At 36.3% G+C, this 17506-nt stretch overlaps 1 protein-coding gene and 1 pseudogene across 4 annotated transcripts in view; both read right to left on the bottom strand.

Annotated features, from left to right (window-relative positions):
• The window catches only part of PPP3CA (protein phosphatase 3 catalytic subunit alpha), a 277450-nt gene that overhangs the window by 127145 nt on the left and 132799 nt on the right, over nucleotides 1–17506 (bottom strand). For all 4 annotated transcript variants that reach the window (XM_016159034.2, XM_016159033.2, XM_036227665.1 and 1 more), the window contains exon 2: nucleotides 13428–13628. In XM_016159034.2, coding sequence (XP_016014520.1) covers nucleotides 13428–13628 — 201 coding nt within the window. The remainder of the gene's footprint in view (nucleotides 1–13427; nucleotides 13629–17506) is intronic.
• Nucleotides 15758–15875, bottom strand: LOC118608741 (annotated as a pseudogene).

The following is a 17506-nucleotide window of genomic DNA, read 5'->3' as shown; positions in this document are numbered from 1 at the left end:
ATGAGCATTTGTCATTACACTGACCTAGCCATCACTAAATTCAACATAAAGTCCCCAGGCCTCTATGGTCCCCCAGATAGCCTTTCTATCAATGGAAATGTCTCTAAGAGCCCTCCTGCCCAAATTTCTCAAACTCAATCCAATCACAGGAACCACTTTGACGAATCCTTTGCCTATCCTCAAAATTTGCATTATTTGATCACCCTAGCTAACAGATAATTAATTATCTGTGACCCCTGGGTAGCTCCAGATTCTTACTTTGTCTGTGAAACCCAAGCCTATTGGCTGTTACCAGCCAACTGGACTGAATCTCACTAACTCGCCAATCTCACTAATCTCTTCATCATACTCTGGCCTCTACAATTTTCTCCCTTTCTCTAAAACAATCACCCATTCCCTCCCTGTTCATCTTACTTTCACTGTAGAAACTGAAGCGGTATCCAAGACATCAACTTCCCTTGTAGGTGATCCCATTTCCTGGGGAGGCAATTTAGAAAAAAAACCTCTACAGACTGGGCCTAAGTTCCACCAACAACCTCACCACTTTTGGGAGAAGTTTGCCACCTTCTAGATACCATTCCCAAGAATCTACCACCTGGCTGAAGAGGTGTGACTCAACAACAGAACCATGTCAAAGTCATTGCTGAAGCCATGCACCCTGACCCTGGGTGACATCACCACTGGTTTTGAATCTGACTTGCCAGATTCCAGTCAGAATCCAGTGCACTGTCTTCCCTAACTGCATCACCCTAGATATGGAGGGTACTACAGCTTTGTCCCAGTAACCTAACCAGGAAGGTTCAAGAGGTGAACGATGAAATTCCTTGCATTACTGCCATAGCCCTGATGCCACCAAGGAAAGATGACTGGTTCTGGGACTTCCTCTGGTGGACCCCTGAAGGCTTACAAAGTTAGACATACAGACCGATTCAGCCTCTAATCTCTGCCTTTCTATCTTCATAAGTACCTCTTACTAAATAGTTCTGGGTTGCATAGTACCGCAACTGGCAGTAGTCACCAAGTCTCAATGGATGGTTCAGTTGGTCTTTAAGAAACAAAAAGTAACTAAATGAAAAATAAACTCAAATTGTTTAGAGAGAAAAAGAATCCTGCTTCTCTGTTTGAACAAGAGGAGAGACTGACAAAAAACAAACTACATGGTTCCTCTAGCCTTCTTTTCATCTAGGCCTCATCCTTTGTGCCTTGTCTTCCAGCTTTAGCAAGAATCCCCCTACCCTTGATATCTTATCACCCTGAACTGCCTTCAGCACGAAATCTCCCTGCTCTTTATGTCTCCTCTTAGTAACGGTCCGTCCACTGACCCCCTTGTCTGTTCTCTGGCTGTGAATTCCCACTTGTGCCTGTTGTGTTCCAAATTGAGCTCAGTTCTCTACTGTGGTTTATTTTCTCCTATTGCAACAGTTTAGGAATAATATCTGTTTTTATCTCTTTTAACTGGTGCCTGGCTCTAGTTCTCTCTTCATATGGTACATGTGGTCATAAGAAATATTAGTAAACTTTATAAACTGAGATGATATATGCCATCACTTCATTTGACAAATATTAATGATTATCCACCAAAAGGCAGTCATAATGCTACACAGTGAGGGTAAAATGGTGGGCAGAAGCAGACATAGGGTCTCATAGCCTAGTGAGGAAGAGAGACCTTAATAAAATGATCACACAAATAACAATATTATTACAATGATAAATATTTCGAAGAAAAGGTACATGAAACTATACCGGGATAGTCAGGGAAATCTTCCCTGAAAAAGAAATGAAAGAACATTTAAGCTGATATCTCATGATTCAAGATTATTGGGTGTGTGGATGCGGGCGAGGGGCATTCAAGAGAGAAGCATGTGACAAATCTCTTACTGAAAGGGAAAATGACACATGCAAGGAACTGAAAAAATACCAGTGTAGATGGGTCACAAAAAATATAGAGATAATGATGGAAACACGTATTGAATAAGACTGAAGACATACATATACAGGGAATGAAACACGAAAGCCTTTCTAAACCACCCTAGGTTTTGCAACTTAATGCTAAGAACAGTTAGACACCATCGTATATATGTGTTTAGCACAGTGCCTGTATCAGGGCAAATGCCTAATAAATGAAAACTAAAAAAAAATTGAATCGTTTTAATGTGTCAATATGTGTTAGCTGTCTTATGCATAAGACATGTCCCATTTATCAGTGACTTTTGGCCCAAGGATAGCCAGGGGGAGAAAAAAAAAATCACTGGAAATTTGTCATATTTTTTTTTAATTTAAATGTCAGAGAGCAGTCTACAGTTGCACATTACTTAGGAAATGTAAAATCTAATAATGTACACTTTGTTGGTAGTTCCCATGCACCATATTTTAAAAGTCAGTCACCCAAATTTGACATGAAAATGTATTTGCGTCAGAATGATTCTCAGCTGTCAAACAGGAAGAATTATTACTTGACGTGGGACGCTTGAGCAAGGCCCACCCTCCCATATATGGTTAATTACTTCTGATTCTAGAAGACATCTTAATAGCTCATGCTTCTGTCTTTTTTTTTTTATTCTCTTCTTTCTAAGCGATGTACTGACAACATGAAAAATGTCCACAAAAACAAAATTTATTTTTCTTTAATTAAAATTAAAACTCATTTGCGATTTAGAGAGGATGAGTAATGGAGAGCTTATAAGCAAGAGGACCTGTCTGGTTTCTCTTTCACTCCACAGCCTCTCAGTATTTACTAACATCCGTAAGAGGGGAAATGTCATGCCTGCTATATTATTCAAATTCATATAGTTAAAAAGCTCTGTATGGTCTTAACCACCAAACGATGGAATAGAAGTGATAGTTGGAATATTAGCTACATAACACAATAACAGCTGTGATGAAAATGGTTAGAGCAAAGATAACAAAGCAGCTACTAGACACTGGGCACTTACTCTTCGTGCTGCAGTTGCAGTCTTCCACGTAATCTGAGCAACAGGTATGACACTAAGACCATGTCATCTCTTAGAAGATGAGGAAGCTGATATTTGCAGAGGTGAGATAGAACTCGCCCAGAGGTAAATCGCTAGGAAATTGCAGATCCAGAATGTTAATCTAAAGATACATGATTTTAACCAATACCCATGCTGCATAGGGTGAATAAAGTTACTGTCACACTGTCATTAGGAGATATATCTCAGGTGACCTTCACAGCAGGGATTAAATCACATTTCCTTTTCTCAACTCTTCTCATGTCATTCATTCTTCCCTCTAGGTAAACTGGCTGGACCAGAAGCTTGAGTATAATCTGAGACTGCAGTGGGAAAAGAATCTATAAATTGGCTCACTTCCACCATGCCCTTAATAAACTAAGCTAACCAGTCACAATTTTAAAAGGGCCTAAAAAAAAAATCTCATGTATTTTTAACACTTCCTCAATTCAGATTCTCAAGTGAAATGGATATTTTATATCAATAATGCAGACAATATACTTTCTAATTTTCATCTAGCTTTGATATATATTTAATAAGTATTACCAGCTTATCTCTTGAAGAAGGCAAAGAAAGCAGTAGTTAAGATTAAGCTAAGGTCCACCTTTGAAGGAGTTGGTCTTTAATGTTTAAAATATGAGGAAAAAAAATTTCAAATGAATAATTTCTGTTTCATGTTTATGATTACCTGATAATCTTCTACTTATCACATGACATCCACGGAGCCAATCAAATATTACTATTTAAAAACTAAATGAAAAATGTATGTAATTCGGATTTAAAAAGAGAATGCTGAATATTTACAAATTTCTGTGAACTAAATCCGAGTTCTTAAAATTAGAACCTGATTTTCAGGCAACTTTTTTAAAAGAAGGAATCAGATTATGTTAATAAAGACCAAAGCAAACATGCATATTTTAGAAAATAAAGTAAGGTATTAAAGGATCCTATGTTTGCAGCGGAAACAAATGCCTTTGTAAGTCATTTCAAAAATATCCTTCTTCATAAGCAATAAAGAATATAAGACTGATGGCAGTTTAAAGTACAACTAGATGTATCAAATGCATACCACCAGATGGCATCTTAAATCAGATAGCATATTTAGAGATCATGAGAGTTAACTGAGTTTCTGAAATGGAATGAAATTCATGAATTACAAATAGATTTTCTAATATTAAAATGTGACAGTAATCAAATCCAAAGAACTCAACAATAATATTGTCTTAGATATCACACACAAAAAGAAAATAATCTGAAAAGAATGACATTATTAATAAACTGGCATCGATTTTCATTTTTAAATAAATATTACAAATGAAGTTATAAGAGAAAAAAAGTTCATTTAATAATTTTATGTTTTCTTCATTTTTACCTATAACTTTCCTTCCCACTAATCCTAATTTTACTCTTTCGCAGGCCTTTGTTTATTATAAACGTGATGAAAGACAGTTTGGAGCAGATAGCATTAAGAAAAAAAATTAAGAAAATCTTATAGAAAGAATAAAACAGGTCAAGTTTCCTTTCGCTTACATATATGGCTCTCATGACATTGAAATTCAATAGGCTTGGTGTCCAAACCTTAAATATCTTAAGGAACAGGATGAAACAATGCTGCTATGTCTAAAACTGACTGATACATGGACCACAATGTCAAATATGAACAAAATTAATCACAAAGCACATTATACATCAAACTAGTGGCCAAAAATAACCATATGATAGCAGGGATCTAAAATAAAATGTTGTTTAGTAAAAATCTTTGAAAAAGACCTGCTTATCCCTTGGATTTAGGGTTGGTTTGTTGTTTTTATTTCCTACCATCCTATTACCACTAAAATCCTATTTTTACAAAATACATTTTACTAGAAATGTTATTTTCATATGATGAAAGCGACTTAAAGGAGACTTGTTACCCGTTTGTACTTTATGCTTGGATAGTAATTTATATACATACAAAGTATCTTACATTCACCTTTTAGAGTTTAATATCAGGAAAAGAATGCTAGACTTTTTTCAAGTTTTTTTTTTCCTCCCCTCCCCAACAGATTGACGTAAATCTCAAACTATTCCACGGATTTTCGTGTCACTTCATAAGGCAATGCTCTCTCAATGATATTGACTGGGAGCTGGGCAAAATAGGAGGAGGACAAGCTATCTGACCCCCAAGACAAAGCAAAGCTGGGTCTGAACTGCCTAAAGGCCTGCTCTGAGGAAACATTAGCAAGAATGTGTGTATAAAGCCAATGAATACTAATATTTTAAAGAACATATTTTTATATGCCAACATAGTCATTTTAAACAATGGCAGAGCAGATGCCTTGAAACAATGTTTTCCCTTACCACTCTACCAATTAAACCACAGATTCTTCTGTAGAAACTACTTCTGACAAGTTTATATATTTTATTTATCCAGCATATGTCCAAAATCTTTCACGTAAGATAGAAATCAATAAACAGCTATTCAGGAGAAAAGAACAAAATAAAAAGATAACTGCTTTTAAAACGATTACACTGACACACACACAGAAACATATATATCCACACACTTACATAAATACATACTCTAAGTTAGAGGTTCCTAGGTATTTCCATTATATTATTATCATAATTTACTATGAACAAATCAGAAGTGCATTTACATTAAAATTATTTTGAAATAGGGGAACATTTTCAAAACCATAACACAAGATCCATGTCCTCAGACATTAACATTTAATAATAGCATGAAATGAACAAAAAGATCAGAATTTTTTGTCAAAATTTAATATTGTTAAATGTCATGCTATATGATTACCCCCAGATTTAATGATTTCATGGATTTGTAATATTAACTTCTACCTGCAAATAAAATGGGAACAGACATGGCTGAACTGCCTGAGCTTGAAAACCAGTTTTGGCACTTTTTAGCTGGATAACCTTAGATACGATACTCATTTTACTCTGGACCAGGGAAAACTGTCATAGACCAGTGCCAGTCTGTGACCAGTATTTAGGAATGTCCATTAAAGACCATAAACATTACTGGCTCAAAGGAGGATAAAATCAGTGGAGTCTGAAATTATTAGGGACACTCCAATGAGAAAATAAAACATGAAATGAGATAGAAAACATAAATGTAATCTGGGTAGACAAAAAAAAGTACATCTACATTTTTTCTTTAAGGTATCTAAGAAGAATGCTCTTTTCTTGTCTGGAAGTGTTTCACTATTATCTGTGTCTTCCCTTAAAGACACAGCAATATTAATTATAATATATTTCGAACTCCTCCAAAACCATCAGAATATTATTACTGCAAGTGATAATAACCTTTGGATTTTAAGAATAATAGCTTTGGGGATTTTTATCTTCCTATGAAAACAACTACAGGTATTGCTTTACCAATGGTGCTTAGACACCTCATTACGGTATTTGTGAAAAGTACTGATTTGTGGCAAATTGAAAAGGGCAGGGTATACTGTGTCTTAAAGCAAAATATCAGTTCATGTAATTATAGTGTAATTGTTTTGACTGCCAAATTGTTTCCTCTTGGTGGTATTATATGTTTATTAATGTTAATAGATTATTACTGATTTGAACATTATACAAAAGTGATGAATTACGATGGTTCAGCTATTTTTAATGTAACATTGTATTCATTACCACATATTTCATTTAAAGATGCTTTTGATACAAATCTTTCTTTTTTATTTTTATGAACTGTCCTCACAATAGCTTTCTATAGCCAACTCTCAGAAAGCTCATAAAAAAAAAAAAAAAAGTGTTACAAAGGCTTTTCACTGGGAAAAACTGCATAGATAAACTCTGTGCCCTAAATATGCTAAGCACAACTGTTCTGTCTTGCCCCCTTGTATTAGAGCAATTCATTTTTATTTAAAGTATAACAAGTTATAATCAACAGTCAAAATAATTTATTCCTTCAATTTCTTGAAAACTATTAGAAGCATTCTTCGTATGTAGTAATAAGAACAAATTCCAGTCAGATGAACTGAAATGTCTGACTTTTTTAAGCCTAATACAGAGGTAGAATAATGTATACAATATAGTGTAACAGCTAAGCATGAGTTATGTAAACAGGTATCCTCTCAAAGCAAGATTGTCAGCTTACTAGCTGTGAACCTCAGACCAGGTACTTAAGCCAGCGATTCCCACGGTGTGGTTCCAGATCATACTGTTAACAATATTCAAATTCTCAGGCCCCATTCTAGACCTACTAAATCAGAAACTCTGAATGTGGGACTCGGCAGTCTGTGGTTTATGAAGCCCTCCAGGTGATTCTGATTCATGCTCAAGTTCGGGAAACACTGACAACTGACAAACCCTAAGATTTAATTTCCTCATTTGTAAGATGGGCTTTCCTAGGGCCCACCTTGCAAAACCAGAGTAAACAGCTTAGGGAAATGGACTTTGTCTCTTACACAGTGAATTTTTATCATCATCATCATCATAATTATCATCATTATTAATCGAGGACCCAAATTAATGGGAATAAGTACATAAAAATGATGTCCTGCTGCCACAGGCTAGGACTAAAGTGTGCTAACTGCAAGCAGTGGGCTGGGTATCAAAATAGGCCCCTGGCTACAGGGCAGGCCCTGAAGATTTGGCTACTAAAATCACAAGCGGGCAAAACGCCCCAGAGGTAATATTTTATCCCCATATAAACTAAGGCCATATTGCTTTGATAGTGACAAACGATAGCATGAGGAGAATAAAGACTGACCTTTAAGGTCTCAAAAGACACTGGATTCTTATCCCCACTTAACTCTCCCCAGAGTAAAGGCCCGGGGAATTCTCCTAATTGACGTCAGCTGCTGTAAGGGAAGGAATGCCGTGACCTTAAACTTGGCCACTGGTCCACTCTCACATCCAGGAACAAAGCCAGAGGGTTCTCCTGGCAACTGCCTGACATGCTAAATGGCAGGAGCAGCCACTGAGGGAATCCTTTGCTGCCCGAGGGACAAATCCCCCACTGCAGGAAACAGACAAACCGGAGAGATTAGCAGTTTGCCCAACTGATGCTGGCCTATCCCCTCAGCCCAGAAAGCTGAAAATGAGTTCTAAATCACTCTATTCAAAAATCTAATCTCCTGGTCTTCTCTGCTTTACAAATGAGGGAAATGTTCTCTGCTAAATCAAAGGGAAAACAGGAAAATGTGAGAACTTCAAGGAGAAATGTAGTAAATTGGACTACTGCCCAAACCATCCTACCATATTCCAGAAATTGTTAATAGATACTGATTAAGTACAAAATAATCAGATGTTTTAACTATCATTTTTTAAAAGTCCTGTAATCAAAATCAGATCCAAGCCTTCTACCCTGCCAAAGTCGTCGTCATGGCTTCCCTGGACAAGTAGGAAAGGTTCCTAACCAACTTCACTCCCACTCGCTCCACTCCCCACTCTGTTCCCCTCTCCTTGTCTCATCCAGCATGCCATCCTGGCCGCAAACCTGGTAATGTAGCTCTCCTGCTCAAAGACCCCTTCGACTCCCCTGTGCCCATAGAATAGTACCCGAAAGTTTAAGTGCTGCCTAGAAGAGACCTTTATCTGACTCTGGCCATCCAGGCTCAATCTTAACCCCAGCCCACCCTTCACACACCTCTGAGACCCTGTCTTCCCACAGCAAACCTCCAAGAGCACACCTTGCCACTTTACAAAAAACACCAGTGCTTTCAGTATGCTGTTGTCTCTGCCCAGAATATCTTTCTCTAGCTTTTTCACATGGTATAATTTTACTTATAATACATAATCCAGTTTGAATATATACTTTGTTAGCCTCCCTGCATTCCTTTCTCTGAGTCTCCACACTAGTTTGAAGGTGCCTGCATTACAGTTCTTAACAAATTATATATTATCTATTTATATATCTGACTCCCCAACTGGACCTTCTACGTGTCATGCGTTTTATCATTCACAGTTCCTAACCCGTCTGAAAGAGTGCTCAATCCATATTCAGCATAGGTACTGTGCTAGCTATTGGCTTCTTTAATTCAAAGATAGAATATAATAATCAATGGACATTGTAAGAGAAACCTGAGCCATTTATAATATAGTAAAAACTTTTGGCTTTAACTATATCTAGTTGGATACTTCTTAATTAGCTTCAATAAAACCAGATCATATCCTTTCATTTAATCAAGAGTTTAACATACATATCATTGGGCAAATAGCTGTCTGAGTTTTCCTGTTATATTCTGAGCCTTTGGAGAGCAGAAACTGGGTCTTATTCTAACCCATAGCACCTGTACCAGACAAATATTCAATAAATGTTTGTCAAACTTGATTCCCAAAATGAGTTGTGTCTTCATTTGGGTTGCTATAACCAAAAACCATAGACTATGTAGATTAAACCACAAATATTTCTACAGTTATGGAGGCTGGCAAGTCCAAGATCAAGGTGCTGGCATATTCAGTGTTTGGTGAGGGCCCTATTCCCAGCTTGCAGATGGCCATCTTCTTGTTGTGTTCTCACTTGGAAGAGAAAGACAGAAGGTTCTCTCTCTTCCTCTTTCTATAAGGGCAGTAATCTCACCCTGGGGGCTCCATCCTCATGACCTCATCTAAACTTAATTAACTCCCAAAAGGCCTCATCACCAAATAACATCACATTGGGGATTCAACACATAAATATTGGGAGATACAAAAATTTAGTCCACAGCAAATCACCATGACCACATTCTTTAATGTTCCATTTGTATGTTTGTAAGGAAACAAGGATAATTCACCTCGATTTTCAGAAGAGTAAAAGAGGGAAAATGCTTTATTTCACAAAATGCCTCCACCATGGAAACCCGTTTTTCAAAATGTATCTCTAAAACAGCTAGCATTCTAATCAGGAAAGTTCATTTAGAGAAAAGAGCAGAAGAAGCTGCATATCTCCCTTCTTTTGACTGGGGACCCATAGGCAATTCTCATCTCTGCTCCCAAGAAGAGGGTTTACTGGTTTACCTAAATCCCCGCTCCTGGAGAGCAAGGTATACAACAGAGGCTTCTCTCCTCCCCAGGGATGTGTGCAAGGAGCCAGGTTGGGACAGGCAGCTTCCTGGTCCTTCTGTCTCTTCAAAATAAAATATACTGAATTTGAAGGGAAAAATAATCCTCAATGAACATAAACCTTTCACTACTTTATAAACACTTGAGGGAGAAGAGTCAGGTGGTTTTGTACATTTAAACATCAAAGAAATGCTAAAGGAATGAATGTCCAGATTTCAAATAACAAGAACACTCATTTCTAATTTTTTCTTAAAACGAAGGCAAAACATGGCACAGATGTTAGCATAATTTCTCTCTAAACATTTGAGAGTGAAACATTTTTATTAATAAAAAGTAGGAAGGAGAGGAGTAGAGGGAAAGCTGGGAATGGCTTTTGTGTATAATTATAAAATAGTTACAATTTGTTTTATTTGAGAGTTTATATATCTACTACACTTAAAAGTTGAATTCTACACAAGAAGTTGCTGGTCAGTTTCTACTCAGATCCTTTTATCTTGCCATTTTTCGGAATCTGACATGTGCAGATGAGAGACAATTTCTACTACCACTTTGAAAGCATCACACAGTCAGGCTGCAGGCTTTTTCCTCCCTACAGTAAAAGCCCTTGCTTCCTGCCACTTCACCTTTTTCACAGGTTCTCATTTATAATTACATTATTTTCCTTCTTCTCCACTTCCTTATCTACTTCCTTCTTCTTCCTCTTCTTTCTTCTCGGAATTGTTTCTTAAGTTCTCCATATTTCTACGGGTAGAATTCTAAACTACATCAAGAATACACCACCCTAAAGACTTTAAAATGTGAACTATGCCTTTTATTGCATAACTTTGTATCAATAATAAAATTCTACTTTGCTGATTCAATTATCCAAACAACAAATATTCTAAATTTAAAAATAAACATTACACTGCTGGTTCAGCTATCCAGATAAATAAAATCTCAGAACACAATCATATGTCATAAAATTTTACCAGTAAATTACAAAAAGAATCTTAAAATACAGAGAGATTCTGATTTTCTTTGACCATTGCATCCTGCTTTTAGTGTTCAATCCTCCATGTTTCAGCCTTTTCTCAGAAACTCATGAGGAGAACATAAAGCTATGAATTTAGCTTTCTGGTGAATTATACACAAAAGCTTTTTTCTCCCTTGTATCAAAATGTTAAAATAAATTCTTTATTTCCCATCCCCTCTGCTACTTTGGTTCCATATCCAGAAAAAAGGGAAAGAGGTCACTGCAATAGAATCTACTGGAGGTTCCTTAGGGTCCTGCTTTCATTATGAAACATAAACACTCCTCCAGAGAAAGGTGTTTCCTGCTTTGGTTACATTTCACTAGTGCCACGTTGTCTATGATGTCTCCATAGCTCCTTCTGTCACTATCCAAAAAATATTGATTTTAGAAAAAAAAATTTTTCTCCTCCAGAGAAAGTCATATATAATTGTTTCCTGATTTCCAAAGTCTTTTCATGGCTATATCTCAAAATTCGCCAAATTGTCCACTAGGATCTCACTACAAATAACCAAGAGTGATCTCTACTAAACATGAGGGCAATTAATCTACGGACTCCAGAAAGATTCTAGGATAAAACATCATAAATCTGACTCTTTCAAAATTCTCCTTATGTTTCCTTTCAGGACCGCGCCTAATCAAAAAGAGCTGACTGCATCCCAGAAAATACATTGCCCTAAATATCCACTCTACATGTTTCTATTTAGCTATAATTATTATTTACTGGGCTTATTAGTGAATTTAACATAAATTCATCATTAAAAATCACACGTTACCATATGAAAGGAAAAAAAAAACCTCATAAATAAGATATCAAGCTATTCATTCTCACCAAAAACAATAAAGCTTAATAAATCGCAAAGGTATTATTTAAATCTAATATATTACCATTAATTTATAAGTGAAATTTATAGTCAATTTTAAAGTAATTTTTTTTTGGCTGATAGATTCCAAACTAATATTTATATACCAAAAAAAAAAAAAAATAGCATTATTAGCACCTAAAAAAGTAACACGTGTTCATATTTGTTTTGCCCTTATATTTTCAGTGTCAATGAGGTGGACATAATAATGCATGATTCCATTAACACATGAAAAACGGGTTCATAGCTACACACAGGATAAGTCTGTGGCTTATTTACCACTGATCCTACACTGAGTTAACACGAGTGGAGCTAATTTCTCCTGCTGCTTGGCCTCACACACATTCATTATTTTTCTAAATTACAAAAAAGAAAAATAGCACTGCCAACCAAAAATATAAGGTAAATAACGTCGATTTCTCTGGAATAGGAATCTTTAGGAACATTCTGACCAAGAAAGGTCTAGTCTGATATTCAAGAGAGATTATCTTTACAAGTCACATTCAAATATACATTTGAAGGTGAATAATATAAGCAATGAAGATTTGAGAATAAAAAGTAGTATACATGAAATATTTTTAAATTTCCCCTTTATTTTGAAAAGGACAATGTTCTGTTTTTAATTTTTTTCCTTTGCCAGAATGAAATTAATTAAGGAGAAAATAAATGTTTTTTTTAGCTTCTCTAAAAATAAAAACTTGCAAGTTTAGAAAATTGCACAAAGGGAAGATCAAAAAGCTTCTCATATTTGACTCTCTGTACCAAACACATTTTCAGTGTGTGGGTTGGAGATAATAAACACATGACTCCATTTTAACTCATGGAAAAGGGGTTCATAGTCACACACAGAGTAAGTCTATGGCTTGATTTCTTTTTAAGAAATTTAATTTTTATGGTCTAAGAGAAGTTACACTTATACGAAATACGTACTTGCCCATAAGAAGCAATATCAAAAACACTCAAAAATTAGGCACATATTTTCTAAGCAGAAAATGTTAGGAGAGAGAAATGGGGCCTTCTCTCTAAAGTTCAGTTGTTCTCTAACTTTAATGTGCATCAGAATCACCTAGACTACTTGATTAAATAGGCTGTGGGGCCGCATCCCAGAGAATCTGATTCAGTACTTCTGGGGTGGGGCCTGAGAATTTACATTTTAGCAAGTTTCTAGTCATGATGAGGATGGTGATTCTAGTCTAGAAATGACACTTTTGAAAACCATTGTTTTAACTAGTCACTTACTCAACTTCTGTAGAAGCCTTAGTATACTTGGTCTAATCTTTCTAGATAAGTATCTTATGTTCTCTGTGCCTGTAGGTTTCACTGACAAATAATACTACTTCTTAATTAAAACATCGCTTTGGAATATTTTCATCTTAAATTGCATACCACTTTTTAGATCACAATATTATAGACATTTAATGCATGAAATACAAATATTTGTATATATGTAGAGTATCTTTAGTTTAACGTACAGATTTGACAGTAAAAGGGGAGGATGATAAGCTTACTTAAAAGACTCACTGGACTTTTGATTTGATGTTAAAAATAACAAAGTATGGGTACAAGTGGGCGGTCTCCATCCTCAGGACCTACCTGTGACTGGTGCATCAATATCCAGCAAATTTTTTTCCTGTCGAAGAATTGAAGCTCCCTCTGTTATTATTCTCAATGCCACACTCTCTTCCAGCCTGCCTTCCTTCATGAGATGTGCCTTTAAGATATCCACACGAGGTTTCCCATCATTATCAAACACTTCTTTTGCTGTAAGCCGGTGACTTGGAGGAAATGGGACAGCTGAAAGAGAAAAAGTTAAATTCTTCTGTTAGCCAAAACTGAACAACAAACAATTCAATAAAACCACTAAATATCTATCCTTATCACCACCTATTTACAGTATTTAGAAAGTTTCCCAAATTAAAATGATCGAGGGTTCTCAAGAATTGAAACTCTCTTTGATTCTAGATGTAAAGTGAGAGCTGAAAAGAAATTTACAGTTATTATTTGTCCAGCACTATCTCTGGCATCTAGAAGATGCTGAGTTAATAACAAAAAGGGAGATTTGTATCTATTAAGCAGTAATCAATTCCGCAAAATGAAATAGTTCCTATAGATCTAACCATAATCAGCTTGAGCAAAGATGGTTCTGCATTACGAATCAGGCTCCTCCACTGGGATTAGAGAAATGGGAAAAGGTCTGGATACCAGATCTGCCTTTTGAGTCACATCTCTGAGTAAACTGATGGACTCACTGTTTAAAGAGAGATCAGGACTCTGAGAGCAAGAAGGCAAAAATGTACAGAATATTGAATAAGAAATCAAAATTTGTATGTGTATGTACCAAAGGAACATCCTGAACAGTGAGGGGACAGTATGATGTCAGGGATGAGACACAGATATTTAGGAATATGAAACAATGACAAACGCCACTTACTGCTCAGACTTAGAACCAACCATTCTCTTTCCCACACCTGCCATGCCTTCTTAACAGTAAGAAGAAGCTCTCTTGTAGCTACTGTCAATTCCTCACATCTGTGAAGACATTTCTCTTTAGTCATTCACTGGGGAGAAGGTCAGTAAACACCTATAATGGGCCAGGACATCTCCAAGTCCATGGACAGAGATGATATCATAAAGGTTAAATTTATGATAAATGACCAAAAAGGCCCTTTAGTGAGGGAAACTTGCTATTTTTCTATTTCACATGAGGGTTCATTTACTGGACAATTCAAGTCTGTTAGAAACATCTGGAAGGAGCCTAAAAGCAGTTTCATGTAATTTTCATCTGCCACATGCATTATGTTACATACATAAGAATGTTTCCTTATGATGATTCCGCTCTTAAAAATATATATATATATATATTAAGGGATAATCCTGGCCCTCTTACTTCCTAAAAGTGTCTCAAAGAAGCAAGATTTATGGTAGAACTAGGCCAAGAAATTTTGTGCAATCTAATAGCACAGATTAGTTATGCAAGGGAAATAACTACTTAAGAGAGAAAAAAAAAAAACGAGGAAATGAACCTGTACTAGTGGATGCATGTTTGAACTTCCTAACCTTCCAAGCCCATCTATTTAACTATGCTGCCAGAATGAAGTGGAAGAGCCAGACCCAGTGGATGAGCATATGGCTTTTGAGTCAGATGAACCCGGGACAAGCCTTGGCTCTGCTCACTCACCAGTTGAATGACCCTGGACAAGTTAAAACACCTCCTACGCTTTCTGTTACCTCACCTGTAAAGTGGGGATTATATCTATCTGAGGATTGTTATAATAACTAAAGTAAATAGTAATAGTAGTAACTAACATGTAGAGAGTGTTTATTTTATGACAGGCAATGTTTGGGTAATAAAGTCAGACAGAACAGTAAAGCTGTAAGATGAGTAAACCCTATGTACATATGTTTATATATAAACTTTTTTAGTCCCCATAACATTACTGTGAGAGAGGAACTTGATACTCAAAAATATTAAGCACCTTGCCCAAGATAATCACATAGAGATTTATATGTAGGCCCACTGAGAGTATCCTCCAGCAGTCCGATGCCAGAGTATCTGTTTTAACAACTGCACTAGTTTACTTCCCAGAAAGTACTTAAGACAGTGCTTAATAATTAAAAAGTGATGAGCAAATCGCATTTTAGAATTGAAATTCTAATGAATACTGAGAGGTATTTCCTAAAATATTGCTTTTATTTAAAAAAATTATTCAAGGGCAGCTGTTATTAGAATAGATATATAATACAAAATGTGAGGTAAGATGAAAGACAAGATGTATATGCCAAAGCGTAGTCTGAAATAAGAAAAAAAAATTTAAGAATTTGATGAAGAAAAGAAAAAGAAGAAAATTAGGTCATTAAGACTTAAGGTATTTAGATTTTTTTTCCCTCTTCTCTTTTTTTTTACATTTTATTATTATTATTTATGCCTATAGCACCTGGTCTTCCCAGGTGGTCTCCCATCCAAGTACTAACCAGGCTCAATCCCGCTTAGCTTCTGAGATCAGACATCAGAGGCTTATTCAGGGTGGCATGGCCGTAGAAGATGGACTGTGACTCTACTGGGGTGCAAACCCAGAACCTTCTGTGTGTAAAGCAGACGTGCTGCCGCTACACTATGAAACCACATCCTCTCCCCCGCTTTTTCTTGCCTGACTAACATAGATGCTTGTTAAGAAAACATGAAAACTTGTTGATGGCCACATTACTTTACTTAGTTCTTCACATACAGTTTGAAATTAAAAAAAAATCTTACCTGGTGACTCCTCAAAATTCCCTAGATTTAGGACAAGGGGCGATGGAAAGGGAGAAACTTCAAAAGGACACATGGGGTAAAAACAAGAGCTGATTTTTCTTTAAGTGACTTCCCAAGATATGAGTCTGAGAACTATAAAGGCTTAAGTAACTCTGCAGTACCATCAGACAAGAAATGTGGGGACATCGAAGGCTGATTTACTGTCAGGCAGATAAAAGCACTGGGTCTCTACCACTCATGTACTAACTAGCTTTATTAAACTAAGATAGACTAAAGTATTAGACTTGAAAAAGCCCACGCATTTAAGAAGGTGAGAGGCCAAAAGGGAGCACCCCAGGGAGGCATCACCTTCATACATTAGACTTTCTCTAAGTCCCTAGACTCTCTCCAAGGCAAAGATTACTGCAATAACAGATGCTCCATGCTTTTTTGCCTTCCAGTAATTGCTAATCCTAGGTAATTGGCTAAGGTAAAGCCACCTGCTTTGAGATATTGGCGCTTGTTCCAAATAAACAGGAATGAGAAGAGGAAAAAGGCCAATCAGAGGCTGTGTTTTCAGTTGGATGACAGGGACACTGGTGAGATGGGACCCTTTATCAGTTAAACAGATGGTAAGGCACGCAGGGAACCAAGATGAGCAGTGACGATGTCAACGATCGAACACAGAGATGCTGCCATCCAGAGAGAAGTATTCTGGCACAAAATTAAGAGCAGGCTAATATTTGTGTATTTGTGCACCCTTTGGCTTCATAAAGAAAATACCAGCCTTACAAAGGTCACATTTATTTGCTTTCTCTGTTCACCTAGAGTCCTACATGCAGACTTGTGCCAAATATTGAGCAAAAATACTTCGACCAAAAAATACAATGTGCTTAGTAAACACTTCTTTCATTAACTTGTAAAATAGCTATGCTTGATACAATAAAATTGGATTTTCCCTTCCCTCATTTGCTTTGAGTATTAGTAACTGCTTTCATTGAAACATGAGCAGGCTGAGACTAGAAGAATTAAGTTTGCGCATGCTAATAAAAATTCAGAAATAACTGATGATATTTGCGCTGACACTTTCTAAAAGAATTTTCTTATAATTATCTATTAAGAATAGATATGGTGCTACAATATTTTAGAAGCATTCTAAAAATAGAAACCCTCTCAACTTTCTCCACTTCACAATTCCCACTCAACAACATCTTTTCCCCTCAAACACAACAGCCAAGTGGCTAAAATTTGGGATATGCAAGTCCTTGATTGACTCCTGACAAACCACCACTGAAGGCTTTAAAAGGTAAACATACTAGACTAGGATCGTGTTCCCATATCACTGACAGTGGAAATCTGGCAGAGACTGATTTCCAATGAACAGGATATGGTATTGTTTCTTTTCTATTTGTTGTTGCCACCAGAGATTTCATCTATCTGA

Source organism: Rousettus aegyptiacus, unplaced genomic scaffold (assembly GCF_014176215.1).
Source record: "Rousettus aegyptiacus isolate mRouAeg1 unplaced genomic scaffold, mRouAeg1.p scaffold_m13_p_10, whole genome shotgun sequence".
Taxonomy (NCBI): Eukaryota; Metazoa; Chordata; class Mammalia; order Chiroptera; family Pteropodidae; genus Rousettus; species Rousettus aegyptiacus.
Note: the sequence above shows the minus strand (reverse complement) of the source record. Positions and strands in the feature narration are given on the sequence as shown.